General features: G+C 48.6%; 2 protein-coding genes and 1 non-coding gene across 8 annotated transcripts; 2 read left to right on the top strand and 1 right to left on the bottom strand.

Annotated features, from left to right (window-relative positions):
- The first annotated feature begins 11 nt into the window (after nt 1–11).
- On the top strand, nt 12–9,392 carry LOC148901014 (cyclic nucleotide-gated channel beta-3-like). 3 transcript variants are annotated; one of them, XM_088993148.1, is made up of 22 exons: nt 12–1,363; nt 1,437–1,501; nt 2,289–2,418; nt 2,490–2,572; nt 2,655–2,795; nt 2,860–2,901; nt 4,448–4,543; nt 4,604–4,755; nt 4,849–5,040; nt 5,213–5,421; nt 5,532–5,582; nt 5,905–5,991; nt 6,093–6,157; nt 6,216–6,338; nt 6,585–6,726; nt 6,818–6,977; nt 7,068–7,141; nt 7,230–7,313; nt 7,410–7,528; nt 7,740–7,886; nt 7,960–8,146; nt 8,410–9,392. In XM_088993148.1, exons 1-22 carry the CDS (start codon nt 1,271–1,273, stop codon nt 8,620–8,622), a joined length of 2,655 nt encoding a protein of 884 aa, XP_088849274.1. In that variant the 5' UTR covers nt 12–1,270; the 3' UTR covers nt 8,623–9,392. The 3 variants fall into 3 exon arrangements, 2 of the variants coding, with proteins under 2 accessions (XP_088849274.1, XP_088849273.1); XM_088993147.1 differs by having other exon boundaries at nt 7,068–7,165; XR_016114580.1 differs by lacking the exon at nt 8,410–9,392 and having other exon boundaries at nt 7,068–7,165; nt 7,294–7,313; nt 7,960–8,100.
- On the bottom strand, nt 2,751–15,786 carry LOC148901012 (uncharacterized). 4 transcript variants are annotated; one of them, XM_088993164.1, is made up of 4 exons: nt 14,082–14,190; nt 13,804–13,895; nt 11,817–12,874; nt 2,751–2,872 (listed from the first exon to the last, which is right to left on the bottom strand). In XM_088993164.1, exon 3 carries the CDS (start codon nt 12,861–12,863, stop codon nt 11,940–11,942), a length of 924 nt encoding a protein of 307 aa, XP_088849290.1. In that variant the 5' UTR covers nt 12,864–12,874; nt 13,804–13,895; nt 14,082–14,190; the 3' UTR covers nt 2,751–2,872; nt 11,817–11,939. The 4 variants fall into 4 exon arrangements, with proteins under 4 accessions (XP_088849290.1, XP_088849287.1, XP_088849286.1 ...); XM_088993161.1 differs by lacking the exons at nt 13,804–13,895; nt 14,082–14,190 and adding an exon at nt 15,464–15,786; XM_088993160.1 differs by lacking the exon at nt 13,804–13,895 and having other exon boundaries at nt 14,082–14,168.
- trnat-ugu (transfer RNA threonine (anticodon UGU)) lies at nt 10,984–11,056 on the top strand. Its single transcript has one exon. It is a non-coding gene; the product is annotated as a tRNA-Thr (tRNA).
- Nucleotides 15,787–15,820: the final 34 nt, after the last annotated feature.

Here is a 15,820-nt window from a genome sequence, read left to right as displayed (position 1 = left end):
CGCCCACGTGTGACTTGGACTTTGTGACTTCACGCCCTACCTGCTGGCGCGGCTCATGATGAGCGCAACGGCTCTGGCGGATCCAGCAAGTCCAAGCCCCTTTTTTGAGGACTTCTTCTTCATTGGGTTTTTCTACACAGCGAATCGGTGTCCTCCATCTTTGGTATTTTGACTTGAAAATGGCGCCGCAGCTTCTTTATTTTATTTTCCTACTTCTCCTTTCCTTTCCTCTTCCTTGGAGAACTTTGCGGCTTTGAAACGTCTCCAATATGAGGCAAATAAAGGCTAATCTCATCTAATGGAAGCCTGTTTTGCACATGGTCTTCCCTCACGCCAGCTCCCTTCATGTCCTGTTTCACCTCCTCCATAAAGCTCCTCTTTGGTCTTCCTTTGGGTCTCTTGCCTGCCACTTGAAGGCTCGTCATCCTTCTTTCTCTCCTCTGGACACGTCCAAACGTCATTGGACGATTGGAGGCCCGATTGGAGGGCGCCATAATCGGCTTAGGCGCCCCCTCTACATAAACGCTGGCGCTCGCACTCGGCATCCCTTCACGTGGGCGACATCCACTCTGTGGTTGTGGTTCTGGCTCCCGGCTCAGTTCTGGAGGTGAGAAGAGAGGACGGCTCCATCCATCAGGTCAGAGGAACCGCGCCTGGTCTTGACTTCTTGAAAACGGATTCTTTTCAGACCGGAGAGTCTTTTTCGACTAGGCGGCATTTTGGCCGGCGGCGGTCGCAGCGCATCGACGTGCCCCGGATGGCGGCGTCACGGCGTCTGGCGCATCTCTGGGCGGTTTTGTTCACCGTTGGCGCAATCCGCCGCGTGCGGACGGCCCAACCGGAGCGGAAAGCCAACGTTTCATGCTAAAATACGCTTGTCGTAGCGCCGGAACACTTGAAACTTCTTCTTGGGGCAAAGTTGGTTGTGAGGCTCAGACGGCTTATTTATGAAGAGGGAAAATCCAAAGTGTAACCAGATTAGCAGCTAAAGCCGTCCATCAAAACGGAGAGCATATTTCCATTTGGTTCGCCGCGCTGTTGCGGAAAGGCCGTCGCCATTGTCAGCGACATTCATCCAACTTGTCACTCACTCACTCTGTCACGCATGCATTCACTGGTTCATTCCAAAGATGAGCTGCATCGAGGAAATGACCATAAATGACTGGCGGTACCCCCTTGACCTTGACCTTGTTGAAAAGAAAAGAAAAAGGCCGCGAAGCAAAACTGTCACCGTGTCCACGTTCCCCTTTTCGCAGTCAAAATCTTGAAGATGATGAGCTGGGTTCTACAAATGGTTCCGCGCCCCCCCGAAACCTGCCGACCCCAAGAACCCGACGCTGCGAAGAAGCCACAACCTCTGACGGTCAGACGTGCTGTGCAAGTGCATAACGTGTGGCGGATGGCTCATTCGCTTCCACTTTTTCCTTCTGTTCCAGGAGACCCGAGCGAGCACCCGGGACCAGTCCAAACAAGAGGCGGCGGCATCCTCGTCAGAGAGCAGGTGGCGATCAACTTTACTGCCGATTACACGTAGTCGAGAGAGGCCACGGTCACTTCCGTTAGCGGCCGCCGGGGTGAGCCTTTCGCTTGGCCACCGCCGCCTTCGGAGATGTGGCAGGGCCGCGTGGGCCCACTCTGTGATGCCGTCGCTATAGGCTAGCTAAACTAAAAGCTATGAGGGACGGCCCCTCCCACTGTCTTCGGCCCCCCCTGACAGCACTGAACAGCTCCTTCCGCCAGAGACTGTTCGACCCGCCCTGCAAGAAGGGGAGATACCGCCGCCCCTTTCGACCGACTGCTGGCAGGCTGCTCAAAAAACACACGTGCAAACCGGGCCTTGCACCACCCATACAGTGGAAATAGCACAGCCACCGACTTGGACTGTGATGTAAGGGATTAGCCAGCGAGCTGAATAGAAAGACCGCTAGCTATCTCGTTCGCTAGCTAGCTCGTTCACTCGCTAGCTCGTTCGCTCGCTCCCTCGTTCGCTTGCGCCAATTTGATTTGCTTTGGTGGGCCGAACTAAATGATGTGGCGGCTAGATTTAGCCCCCAGGCCTTGACTTTGGCACCTGTGATCTAGAGTGCATATTTAACACTTTTGGACTATGTACAGTTCTTTTGTCTCAAACACTTTGTGCAGTTGTACAGTTCAGTCTTTTTTTATCCTTGCAGTACTTTGTTTTCCCCCCGTTTTCAGTTTTGCTGCTGTCGATTGCAAATCTCCCCATTGTGGGACGATGACAGGCTTTCTTATCTTATCTGACCTTATCTCCTCCCTCTCGGCAGTCCTATGGGATGGCTTGTCGGCAGCTTGGAGCGCATGTTGCCTAGGCCCGCCTGCCAGCAGGCAGGCACCGCGCCGGCGGTGTCCTCGGCTTCGGCGCGCAATGACATCATTGCCGACGATGCATTTTCGGTGAGGGCTTAGTCCAAGTAATCCCCCTCTTCAAAGCCTCGCACAGCCATGACACGCACGCCGCGTTACAGATTGAAGTTGGATGCGGGACTGCGCCGACGGAGAACATCCAGAAGGATGCCGGCCAGGTGCTTCTGGCTCACGTGGACGAAAGGTGGGCACCGGCCGGCCAGTGCGCTTCCTTCCCGCCGTCCTTTCAAACCTCATCCGTCGTGAAATGCGTCCGCCGCAAGCAGGCTGCGACAACGGCGCTTGGAGGCGGCCCGGGTGGCGGAGGACGCGGCCCGGGAGGCGGCGCAGGAAGCCGTTCGGCAGCTGCAGCTGGAACACTCCGCCCCCTTGGTCATCCAACCTCTGCACGAGTCCGTCACGCAGCCGTGAGTGGCCTCTTAGCCGGGACGGGCGCCGGTGGAAGCTTCATCTTTTTTTGTCCCCCGGCAGACTTCCAAACATCCTGGAGGAGGACATGGATCACCAGCCCGAGTAAGTTCACTTCCTGTCCCGCCAAATATGAAACATGTTCCATGTTGAGGTGCAAAACGTTTGTGTAAGCTCTCAGTCGTACAGGAGTGGTCCATCGATGAGAAGGTTTCTTCAGCCGTCATCTGTACTTCTTTCTAGGTGTCGGACGTTTCGCTTCTTATCCAAGAGGCTTCGTCAGCGAATATATCAAGAAAGGCTAGCCTTTTTGGATTGTAAAGTAATTATAAAACAGGACAGAGTGAAGTCTTTAGGAAGGCTACGCACACTGACCAATACTTACTTTTTGACTCTAACCACCCTTTACAACACAAACTAGGAGTTATCAGAACCCTCCAGCATAGGGCTAAACTAATAGCGACAAGCGTTGAAGGTAGAGAAAAGAGGTCAAAACATGTCAAGAGAGCACTCACTAACTGTGGGTACCCTCAGTGGTCATTTAACAAATGTCAAAAGAAAAGAATCGCGAATGAAACCAAAAACATTCTGAAGATACAAAATGGAGAGGAGTAGCAGTACTTACATTGCAGGGGTTTCTGAAAAACTACGAGTCCTTTGGCAACACAAAATTCCTCCTTACCCCATAGACCCCATAATCAAGCAGGACAATAGAAGGAATCAGTCAGGACAATAGAAGTAATCAGTGTAGCCTCAGGGAATAATCCTCTGCTCCCCCCAACCTGAGAGCAGGGACCTATCATAGCAGAGGTCTGGCACCGCAACCTCTGGACAGTCGGAATATATATAGGGCCAAAACTACCAGCTTAAAAAAAGCATTTAGTTCGCTGATGAAACTTCTTGGATAAGAAGCGAAACGTCCGACAACTTCGAAGAAGTACAGATGACGGCTGAAGAAACCTTCTCATCCATAAATCGCATTGTTGTCATGCACAAAAGCGCGGCAATTGACCTATGTGCACCTCTGAGTATCATGTCCACTTTCTCGTCATTTCTTCCAGATCACAAAAAGGAACTGGACTCTCGGGGCCTATTCATCAGCAGATAATAATAATAATAATAATAATAATAATAATAATAATAATAATAATAATTATTATTATTATTATTATTATTATTATTATTATTATTATTATTATTATTATTCAAAGAAGTACAGATGTGTGTACGACAGAGCGCTTACACAGACGTAATAATAATAATAATAATAATAATAATAATAATAATAATAATCATCATCATCATCATCATCATACATTTCATTTGTAAGCACATTTCAAAACTCTCAAGGCCACTTTACAGTCACTGGATCAGTTTCAGATAGCCAACAGACAGCCAGCTAACTAGCTAGCCGATGTCAAGTTAGGACCATTTGTCACATGGAGACGTCTGCCATGACAACATAGAAGGAGGCCCTGAATTCAAATATGAGAGTGAATGCTCATATTTGAGGCATAAATCATCACATGTACAGAGGAAAATCTAAATGGAAAGGGCAATTCTCACTGTTTGCCAAATACTGTATTCAATCATGGACTATAGAAAGCAATAGCCATCTCATGTCAACCTCTCTGCGGTGATCTTGTCCTAGCGGGATCGCCGATCTTTCCGACCAAGAGGACAAAGATGAGTCGGTGAAGATAGGACTCAAGTCCCGGTCCAGTCAAGGGGACCTCTTGACTGCAGAGTGAGTAGAAGCGTCTGTGGACCGCCCGCCTTTGCTCACGTCCCGTTTGTTATTTGCCAGCGTCCGTCCGGCGTCGGCAGCTAGCGTCGGCAGCGTGGTGGTCCAGGACCGTCTTGGTCAGCTAGTCCGGCTCTTTAAAGACCGTACGGAACGCCACAAAGACCGCCTGGTCGATCCAGACGAGTCGGAGGAGCAGGAAAGTCCTGCCGCCTGTAAGTATGAATCGTCCGACGCTCACTACGATGGGCCACTTTTGGACCTCCCGGGGTTTGACCGTCGTCGTGTGAATTGTGCTTCTGGAAAAGCTCCTCCACCCCCAGAACCTCCTGGAGAAGACCACGCAGAAGGACCCGCCTTCGGAAAGGCAGAGGAAGAGGCCGTTGGACTCTTTCATCTTCTGGGACACGCGGTGAACATTCCCAAACGTCTTACCGTGCCCCAATGGATCCGAGCCGTCGTGGAGTTCCGGTTTCCTTCCAGCATCGACCCGTTCACCGGTTCGTATGAAGCGCGCTGAGTGACATTGAAAGAAGATGGTCATCTAGGGCTCCTGTCATTTGAATTGGGGGTGTTGGAGGAGGGCGAGGTTGACACGTCATTGCCCATTAGCATGGACAATGACGTGTGAGTCCAAATCCTTCTGAGACAAGTTGCTGTGTGGGCCCGCAGACCTGGTCTACGTGCTGTGGCTGTTCTTGGTGGTTGCAGCCTGGAACTGGAATGTTTGGTTGATACCCATCCGCTGGGCCTTTCCCTACCAGACCTCGGAAAACCTCCACCTGTGGCTTCTGGTCGACTACACCTGTGACCTCATTTACATCGTGGACATCCTGGTCTTCCAGCCCCGCCTGCAGTTTGTCCGCAGGGGAGACATCGTGGTCAGAGAGCAAAGACGCAAGTTGACAACTTGCGTCTTTTCTTTTTGTCTCATCCTCTTCCCGTGTGGCCTTCTTCCACCTCTTACCACATATGTGGTGTTCCCTTTCAGTGTGATAAAAAAGCCATGCAAGAAAACTACATGACCACCTACAGGTTCAAGGTATGTTCTCCAACTATTTTGGAACCGGTCAAGTACAAATTGAGGAATTCTAGAGGCAAGACGGAAACGCTTCAGGATTGATCTCATCGTTGAGAGTCATTCAAGTGATCAGCTACAGTCACTCTAGAAAACACGTCTCCAGAAATATTAGAGGCGAACTAGGCCCCACTGGAGGCCCAGGTAAGTGCCAATCGACATCCCTTGTGGAAACAGCCGGGCGAACATCCCAAAGATGCACTTGAACTAGTTTCGAACCAGTGCAGTCCTCATGGCGAGTCAGTCGAAGACCCCATCAGGGTTTGTGGTTTGCTGTCCTCTTCAGATGGATGTCATCAGTCTCTTCCCCATGGAAGTCCTCTACTACTGGTCGGGAGTCACGTCTCTGCTACGATTCCCTCGTCTGCTCAAGGTGGTGAATTGATTCGATTTTTTTTCCTGAGCTTTGCATGTCATGTCCCGGGCTAACTGGAAACTGACGCGATTAACGTGAGACCCGTCCGTCTCTCTCAGTATCACGTTTTCTTCGAGTTCAACGACAGAATGGAGGCAGTGATGAACAAGGCGTACATCTATAGGTAAACCAAGTGACTTTTGGCGTCTGGGAGATGGACCCAAGTGGGACTTTTGTGTCAGGGTGATCCGGACCTCCACCTACCTGCTGTACTCTCTGCACATCAACGCATGCCTGTTCTATTGGGGCTCCGACTACCAAGGCTTGGGTACCACCAAGTGGGTCTACGACGGCAACGGCAACGCGTAAGCAGATGAACCACCCTTGCGTGTTTGCGTGTCGTTTGACCTCCACACATGTGCTGTTGGAAGTTAGCCTGTTAGCATTTATTGTGACAGCATGGATCTTGGCCTTTCTGCAATTTTGGTAAGATACTTCTTTCTTCGTGTGCTTTGCTTCTGAATGCCGTTTACTATTCTGTTTGGAAAGGCCCGTAGGTAAATTGCGCGGCACAAATAGAGCTGCCTTACCTTGCTTCCTTCTGTGCGCAGTTACATCCGCTGTTACTACTTTGCGGTGAAGACGTTGATCACCATTGGCGGGCTTCCCGACCCGACCACTGTCTTCGAGATCTGCTTCCAACTGATCAACTATTTTGTGGGCGTCTTTGCTTTCTCCATCATGATCGGACAAGTGGGTCATCGCCGAGGATCCCCCGGCAACGCCGCCGGACCCGTGCGTACCCCTTGCGTCCCTAACTCAGGACCTTGACCGTGTCTTCCAGATGAGGGACGTGGTCGGGGCGGCCACGGCCGGCGACAACTACTACCGGGCCTGCGTAGATGGCACGGCCAAATACATGAACTCGTATGACATTCCCAAGGCCGTCCGCAACCGTATCAAGACCTGGTATGACTACACGTGGAAGAGCCAAGGCATGCTGGGTAACACAACCCTACTCATTTGGAACACGTGGGAAGTTTGTACATCCGGTGGTCTTTGTATGCCTTTGGGTCTCGTGTGTATGTGCGCAGATGAGCAAGAGTTGCTGTTGCAGCTTCCTGCCAAGATGAGGCTGGACATCGCCGTGGATGTCAACTACTCCATTGTCAGTAAAGTGGCACTCTTCCAGGTTAGCGGCTTGCTCGCACGTGTAGACAGCAAGCATCGATCAAACTTTCCTGCGTGCATGTCAGGGTTGTGATCGTCAGATGGTGTTTGACATGCTGACAAGACTCAAATCCGTCGTCTACCTCCCAGGAGACTTTGTGTGTAGGAAGGTCAGTGTCCACTGCTGCTTTTCTCGGCTTTGGATTGAATGTGTGTGGGAGTGCGTCTTTGTGTTGTTATGTTTAACATGCGTTCCTGTGACGCAGGGTGAGATTGGCAGGGAAATGTACATCATCAAGCAGGGTGAGGTCCAAGTGGTGGGCGGTCCAGACCTCCGGACGGTTTTCGTCACAATCGGAGCAGGTTCAGTGTTTGGCGAGATCAGGTCAGTCGTCCCCACGAGCACACCAAGACTCAACTGCAATCTGATTGCTGACGTATGCAAGTTGGAGTCCCCCCTGACATTGATGGACAAAAAGAGCCACTCAAAGTAGACATAGACGGGAAGTAGAAATTGACACGGATGTGGATACTAAGTCCAGGCAGACTGTCAAAGACAAGTCGAGGACTCAACCTTGTGCTCTCGCATCGGTCAGTTTGTTGGCAGGTGGTGGAGGGAACCGGCGCACTGCCAATGTGAAGGCGCACGGATTCGCCAACCTGTTCATCCTGGACAAAAAGGACCTGGCGGAAATCCTGGTTCACTATCCAGAATCCCAGAAACTTCTACGCAAGAAGGCCAAGTAAGCCAGAAAGACCTGTTGGCGGTTGGCCCGGCCTTGACGTCCATCGCCTACCTTCCGTGTTGTCCTCCAGGACCATGCTGACAAAGGACAACAAGAAGCCGCAGGAAAAGGGAGGCGGAAAAGACCCGCCCCAGGTCATTCCGGTACGACCTGACACACCCCAAATGTTCAAGGCAGCCATGGAGGTGACGGCGGAGGCGCGACTGGCGGGAACCTTGGCCAAACTCAAGAAGAGCTACGGACAGCCTCGCTACACGGTGGGAATCGGAGCTCATCTTTGGGTTGCGGATAAGAGAGATCCTTGCCTCTGCTTCTGAGGAACGGCTGAATGATTGCACATGCTGTTGCTTGTCACTTTACGAGCCGTCTCGCCCTTCCCAAGAGTGAATCGGGGGAGGACTTTTTACAGGCGACCGGCAGCCTTCAGGGAGCGAAGCAGCGAGCCGATTGTTTAGCTAGCAGCCTAGAAATCGACACAAGGGTTTGTACATGGCGCCTCTGATGATTGTGGTCATTGCAGGCTCAGCCCTCTCCTTTGCCCACGGCTGACTCGTTGGTCATCACCATGACATCGCCGACGAAAGGGGAGGAGCTTCTCTCTGTGAAGGTGGCGGAAAACCAGGAAGTGGATGCAGCCAACCAGGAAGTGGATGGAGCAAACCAGGAAGTGGATGGAGCGAACCAGGAAGTGGATGGAGCAGAGAAAAGGGAGGGGGAGGAAGATAGCAAATAAAAGTCTTTCTACCACCAAGCAGGCTGTGACAAAATGCTTTCCCGCAAACCCCACTGTGGCACTTTGCTTCGTAGTCTGTCCCGTCCCGTCCCGTCCTGCCTGGGGCGATGACATCTTGCTTTGGTCTCAGACCAACTATTAGCCACCGCCACGTCGCCTCGCCTCGCCTCGCCTCGCCCACAGGTTCCGCTGGACTTTTTTTAGCTCAAGTTAAGGATAGTTGGCGAGCGTCTGGGCAAGACACCGAAGGCTAAAATGGCCCCGGGTCAGTGTTGCAAATGACAGTTTCCTCAATGGCTCAAGTTGTTGACGTGCAGTGCGAATGGCTCGCTGTGTGTATTTGGCGCGGCAACCACAAACCCCGACGAACTTGAGTCTTTTGATTTTGGACAAATGTCAATCCCACTTGCACTTGCTGTGTCAAGTCGGTTCTTTCTCTTCATGTCAGAAACATTTCAAAGGATGTGAGCGGCTCAAAATGGACAAGAAAGGCATCCCGTCATTTAACGCCCCGGAAGGGCTAGCAACCCCCCGGCCCCCTCCCTTGTTACTAATAATACGTTTCATTTCTAAGCGCCTTTCAAAACTCTCAAGGTCACAGGATCACTTTTTCTGCAGTTGGGCAGCGACAGCCACGTGCGCCAGCGTTCACTCAACCCGGAAGTAACTCAAATAGAATAGTAAGACAAATAGATAGAAAGCTTGCTAGTAAGCCAATAGATAGCTAGCCAGCTACAACGCTGGCTAGTTAAAAGTTAAAAAAAACTAAATAACAAGTAATATGACAAGAAAAAGACAGAGACATTCACCGTAGGACCTCATAGCTTAGTGGTTGGAGCACTGGTCTTGTGAACCAGGGGTTGTGAGTTCAATTCTCAGGGTGGCCTTTTCTCATTAGCACTCAGTTTATCTTGGGACTGAATAATAAGTCTGTGTACTTGTCAGAGACATTTAAAGGTGCAGAAATTATCTTTGAATTTCTTTTTCGACTGGAAGTGCTTTAATTGGCTTTTTTCAATCCTTCAGGTCACAACGTTTGTTAGCTTATAAACAAAAATGCTAATGGCGTGCGGTCCTCATAGCTCAGTGGTTCGAGCACCGGCCTTGTAAACCAGGGGTTGAGCGTTCAATTCTCGCACTCGAGGACATTGCTTGGATCTCATAAGCCAAAGGCAACTTGCTGTACTTTTCAGAAAAGAATCAAATCTGGAGGGAATCACTTCTTTAGGTATTTTTCGACTGCAAGTAATGCACTTGCCTTTTTCCAGTTTTTTTTTATGTCACCATGTTTGTTAGTTTATTAACAAAAATACTCATGGCTGGAATCATATAAGACCTCATAGTTCATCTATTTTGTTTTTCTACTTTCTTTCCTTTCATCACTTTGCTGCTGTGAAATGTAAATTTCTCCACTGAGAGACTAATAAAAGCAAATCCAAATCCAAAATGCAATCCAATAGCTTAGTGTTTAGAGCACTGGTCTTGTAAACTAGTGGTCGTGAGTTCAGTTCTCAGTGGGGCCTTGACCCACATTACTTCCTTCTTCTCACAGCCAAAAGCATCTCTATATTCTTTTCACATGTGTGGAAAATCACTTTTAATGTATTTTTTGACTGCAAGTAATTGACTTGGCTTTTTCCAATCGTTCATGGCACTACTAGCTTATAAGCAAAATTGCTAATCGACAAGTAGCACAAAAGTCTTCAGAGGTTAGAGCATTGGTCTCGTAAACCAGGGGTCGCGAGTTCAATTGTCACAGGGGCCTTCGACAACATGACTGACTCAGAAGCAAAAAGAAATTTCTAGGTACTTTTCACAGCCATTCAAATGTGTACGGTAGCTCTTTTTCGAATACAAGTAATGGACTTGGCTTTTCACAGTCTTTCATGGCACCACTTTTGTTAGCTTTTTATCAAAAATGCTACTAGCCATTCGTCGGTACTCATCAGTATTACTAATCCTATGTTGCCTAAGCAGGCTATTGTATGAACGATCCACATTGAACCTCACCCCAGCAAACCGGTTTCATGAAGGATTTAGTTGCTTTATGAAATTGAGGTGATACCGGTCGAAATGGGGCAATCAGGCCAGTCGTTAGTTAGAACGACAGGAACTATCAGTGGAGCAGCTGCAGTGGGTAGTCCTCTGCTCCCCCCAACCTGAGAGCAGGGACCTATCATAGCAGAGTCCGGCACCGCCATGTCTGGACAATAGGGACATGTATAGGGCCAAACTACCAGTAAGACTTTAGTTTGCTGACGAATTTTCTTGGATAAGAAGCGAAACGTCCGACACCTTCAAAAAAGTACAGATGACGGCTGAAAAAACACTTTCATCGCTAATAGCCATTGTTGCAGCTAAGGCCTCATAGCTCAGTGGTTAGAGCACTGGTCTTGTAAACCAGGGGTCGTGAGTTCAATTCTCACTGGGGCCTTTGACCACCTGACTGACTTTGTCTCCGAAGCAAAAAGAAGCTCTATTCTTATCAGAGCCATTCAAAAGTGGAGGCTATTTCCTTTTCCAATTCATGGACTTGGCTTTTCCGTCTTCCATGACACTACTTTTGTTAGCTTATTAACAACATTGCTAATAGCCAAGTTCGAGATAAGTCCTCATAGCTCAGTGGTGAGACCACTGGTCTAGTAAACCAGGGGTTGCGAGTTCAATTCCCACTGGGTCCTTTGACAACATGACTGACTTCGTCTCATAAGCAAAAAGCATCTCTGTTTCAGAGCCATTCAAATTTGCATGAAATAACTTGCGGCCAAATCAGTTTTCAAACAGGATTCTGGAAGGATTAAGGTCAAAAAACAAGGTTTGACCTTATTGTGTATGTTCCTCTCTGTATTTTAATATGACAGTGTAAAGTATATAGAATAGGTAACATCTGACTCACGACCGAGTTCTGTTCCGACCAAACGGTCGTAAATCGAAATCCATTCAAAATGTTGAATAGAGACTCTGAGGCTAAATGACTGGTGGGCTAAAACCCCTAAAACTGGAGGCGAAAACCCCTGGTGCCAACACACGGTCGATTGCTGTGCGAGACTGAGATGCTGGCTGGCTGTCCAAAATTGTCCTATGTGTTGCCGGCCTGCTAGCGCGTTGCGGCAACAGGCGTAGAATTAGAATTTTAAAAAATAGGGTCTGAAGGTCATGGTCGTAAGTACGGCTGGTCGTAAGTCGGATGTTACCTGTATACATTTGATCTGGATCGTGTTCAATGGGAACGAACAGGGATGACTGAAGAGAAACTATGAATTTCTCCATTGTGAGACCAGGAAAGGTAATCTTGTTATCTTATCTGAAGGATCAGATCACTTGTCAATCACACATATTTGAGACTTGGAGCCAATCCCTCCAGTGTGTGTTCTGACGTGCGTTCTCATACTTCCCTTAACAGAGAAACGTTTATGGCAAAACGGGCACGTAAAGGGCTTTTCCCCAGTATGGGTCCTCATGTGATTTCTTAAGTGTGTCTTTTGAGAGAATGTGGTGCCACAATGGGAGCAGGCAAAAGGTTTCTCGCCAGTGTGCGTCCTCATGTGTTGAACCAGCGTGGAGCGGACGCTAAAACTGCTTTGACACACGGCGCAGGCGAAAGGCTTTTCTCCCGTGTGCGTTCTCGTGTGGGTCCTGAGATTTTCCCTGCGCGGGAAACTTTTGCCACAAACGGAGCAGGTAAACGGTTTCTCGCCGATGTGCGTTCGCTGGTGAACCACCCACGCCGAGCGGTCGCAGAATATTTTTGGGCAGGTGGAGCACGAAAAGGGCTTTTCGCCAGTGTGCCTTCTCGTGTGCGTGCTCAAATGGGCCTTCTCGTAGAAGGCTCGGCCGCAGAATGAGCAGACAAAGGCTTTTTCCCCCGTGTGATATCTCATGTGTCTTTTAAGGTTCGTTTTGTGGTCGAAGGCTTTGTCACACTGAGAACATTTGAAGGGTTGCTTCACGCCCCCCTTAGCGTGTTCATCGTCAGTGTCGGGATAGCGCGACGCTGCCTCGTCGCGACGGAATCGTGGAGTGAGGCGGTTGTCTGCTGGGGATCCTCCGACGTGCTCTTCTGTTGTCATTCTCGGAGGTCCCGTCCTACGATTGTCCTCCCCTTGACCTTTGTCCTCGTGGTCTTCACCCTTCACGATGACACGAATCACCGGAAAGTGGAGCCCTTGAAGCGGCTGTCCGGCCGCCTCATTGATGCCCTGCGGCTCCTCTTCCTCTTTGACATGGGGGACATCAGCCATTGCCCGCGTGGCTGCAAATTACATGACATGACATTCGTTTTTATGAGGCTCGCAGTGGAGACATTGACATTTCACAGCAGCAAAGTCGTGAAATCCAGCAGACATTTAAACAGCTTCTTGCCCTGTCGCCATTAACTTTTTAAACAGTGACCCAAATAGAAGTGTCTAGTGTCTCTTTGCAATTTTTTTGACGATGATAGTCGTGCAGCGTGTTCTACCAAAAAACAAATTCCTTGTGTGTTCTACATACTTGGCAATAAAGATGATTCTGATTCTGAAAGGAAAGAAATAAGTAGAAAAACAAAATACAGGGACTGCTGGAAAGGCAGCCAAATGTCAAGGTTAACAGTGATGGTTATATTTTGCTTAAGTGAATGAAACATGTTGTCATGATGCCAAAAGAAATGTTAAATAATTTTGTGTGCTAGAAACAAAGCAATGTGTCATTCGACGGGGCAAACAAACTAACCACTTGCCCACTATGATGCCTTTGATCGATAGCTATTACACAGAAATTGATTTAATTCACCCCGTGGTGGTGATAGATTAGATTAGATTAGATTGCAATAGATCAGATTAGATTCTATTCATATGAGATTTATTTGTCTCAGTGGAGAAAGGCAACCACTCTCGCGGCGCCATCTTGAGGTCAAAAACAAACAAACAAAAATAACCCAAATAAATAAACAATGATGTGTGTTGTGTGTGTGTCTCGCTGAAATGCTTTCTTTTCCAAATGATAGTGTTGCACGTATTCGTCAAATGAAGGAATAGTTGACTTTAACATATATTTGATTAGAATGTAAATACATGAATAAATACATTAAACTTGAGAGTGGGGGGGGGGGGTCCGAAGCTAGCCGACATAACAACACCATAAACGACGTTTAGAAAATCTTTAATGATCAAATCGAAAGCTGTTAAGCAAGTCGGAACAAACCTGCTAGAACGCAACTCGAGCGTCCGTCCAGGTGTAGACGTTGTTCCTCGCTTGCCTCGCCAGCAGTTGCACTTTGCTTCTCACAACGTGTACTTTAAACAAGCGAAAAATTGCCAATCATACTTCCGTGCAATCACGCCGCTTTACACTCACTTGATCTGCGATTAGCCATTTGGTGCTAACTTCTGGGCGGCTAACACGCTAAGGTAAACAAGAGACATTTTGGAGTGACGCCATTTTAAAAGGACACCAATAACTCATTAGCTACGTTGACTTACTTGAATTAATTAAGGACTGAAGTGGAGAAACAACCATTCTGCGAATTGCACCAACTTTGACAACAATCCGGGTCGTGTTAGGCGGAAGTTGAACGTAAAACGCGTTGGCTACGGCAACCAGATATGGACAAACTATACCAAAGGGTTCATCTCAGTTTCCGTACCGCTTATTCCTCATTAGGGTTGTTGGGGGTGCTGGAGCCTATCTCAACTGTCTTCGGGCACGAGGCGGGGGACACCCTGAATTGGTTGGCAGCCAATCGCAGGGCACACAAAGACATACAACAGTCACTTTCACACTCACACCAGCCGTGCAGGTTTTTGGAGTGTGGGAGGAAACCGGAGGACCCGGAGAAAACCCACGCGGGTCCGGGGAGAACATGCAAACTCCACACAGGGAGGCCGGACCGGGACGCGAACCGGCGACCTCTGCACTGTGAAGCCGGCGTGCTAACCACTCGACTACCGGGCCGCCCCAAAGGGTTCATTTGTATCCCATTCCCGCCTGGGTAACAAAACGAGCGCCACCCAAATATTCCACCACGACATGAATGAAAAAATATATTCAAGAACAAGGGCGTCAAACTCAATATTTGCCGCGCAGTTCACATAGTAGTAAGGCCTGTGTAAGCTCTCAGTCGTACAGGAGTGGTCCATCGATGAGAAGGTTTCTTCAGCCGTCATCTGTACAAAAGTGAAGGTTTCGGACGTTTCGCCTCCTATCCAAGAGGCTTCGTCAGCGAACTAAAGTCTGACTGGTCGTATCGGCCCCATTTATATATATAAATGGGTTAGGGTTAGGGTTATATATATAAATGGGGCCGATACGACCAGTCAGACTTTAGTTCGCTGACGAAGCCTCTTGGATAGGAGGCGAAACGTCCGAAACCTTCACTTTTGTACAGATGACGGCTGAAGAAACCTTCTCATCATAGTAGTAAGGGTTCAATCTGACATTATGATCAGAATAACGTCAAAAGACAAGAAAACAACACCAAAGCATGTTTTAGCAGAGCGGGCATAAATCAAAAACACGCATGGTCAAATCACTTTCGCTTGCTTCATTTAATTTAGATGTACACACGATCTCCTGTGTTCTATAAATCACCATGGAAACAAAGGAAATAGTGAGCCCTTTCAATGTCGCTGGTCACAAAAAATAATAATAAATGTCGCGATCGCACAAACTTGATCCAGACATTGGATTGGATGTACATTTATTTGTCTCGCAGTGGAGACATTTACATTTCACAGCAGCAAAGTTATGAAAGGAAGAGGAAAGAAAAGAAAGAAGTAGAAAAATAGAATACAGGAGCTGCTGGAAAGGCAGCCACTCTCGCGGCGCCATCTTGAAGTAAAAAAAAAAAAACACTGCTACTTACTGTGCGTTCTCATGTGATTATTTAATGACTTTCTGTCGTGCAACCGGAGGATTCTTCAAACGAGCGTCCGGTGGTTGACGTTTTGCTTGGAGAAAGTTCGACGTCGGAGTCTTTTGCTAACTTCCGCGTCTCTTTGTTTACAGTCAGCTCTCTATCTGATCTCATTTAGAGAACGTCAGATTCCACGGGGGCGATTTCGTGCACACCAGGGCCAAAAATAATGAGGTTGAAACATTTCTATGAAATGGTGAAATGAATCGGCGTTCGGGAGAGAGCAGAAAACAGCTCCGTCATCTACGCAACAAAGCGATTCAACAAGAGCACTAGCAAATGAACGCCACAGAAGAGCCGCCATAT

The sequence above is a fragment of the Hippocampus bargibanti genome, linkage group LG03, assembly GCF_051943395.1.
Source record: "Hippocampus bargibanti isolate YZ-2025 linkage group LG03, ASM5194339v1, whole genome shotgun sequence".
NCBI classification, from domain to species: Eukaryota; Metazoa; Chordata; class Actinopteri; order Syngnathiformes; family Syngnathidae; genus Hippocampus; species Hippocampus bargibanti.
This window is presented reverse-complemented; position numbering and strand designations above follow the sequence as displayed.

Bases quoted from the DNA above. Each gene is read 5' to 3' on its own strand.
- LOC148901014 (XM_088993147.1), top strand. From the start codon at position 1,271: ATGATGAGCTGGGTTCTACAAATGGTTCCGCGCCCCCCCGAAACCTGC. The intron at 5,041-5,212 runs GTTCGTATGAAG...GTGGGCCCGCAG, and splicing joins CAGCATCGACCCGTTCACCG to ACCTGGTCTACGTGCTGTGG. The intron at 6,339-6,584 runs GTAAGCAGATGA...TTCTGTGCGCAG, and splicing joins TACGACGGCAACGGCAACGC to TTACATCCGCTGTTACTACT.
- LOC148901012 (XM_088993160.1), bottom strand. From the start codon at position 14,118: ATGGTTGTTTCTCCACTTCAGTCCTTAATTAATTCAA. The intron at 12,875-14,081 runs GTAAGTCAACGT...TGTAATTTGCAG, and splicing joins TCAGTCCTTAATTAATTCAA to CCACGCGGGCAATGGCTGAT.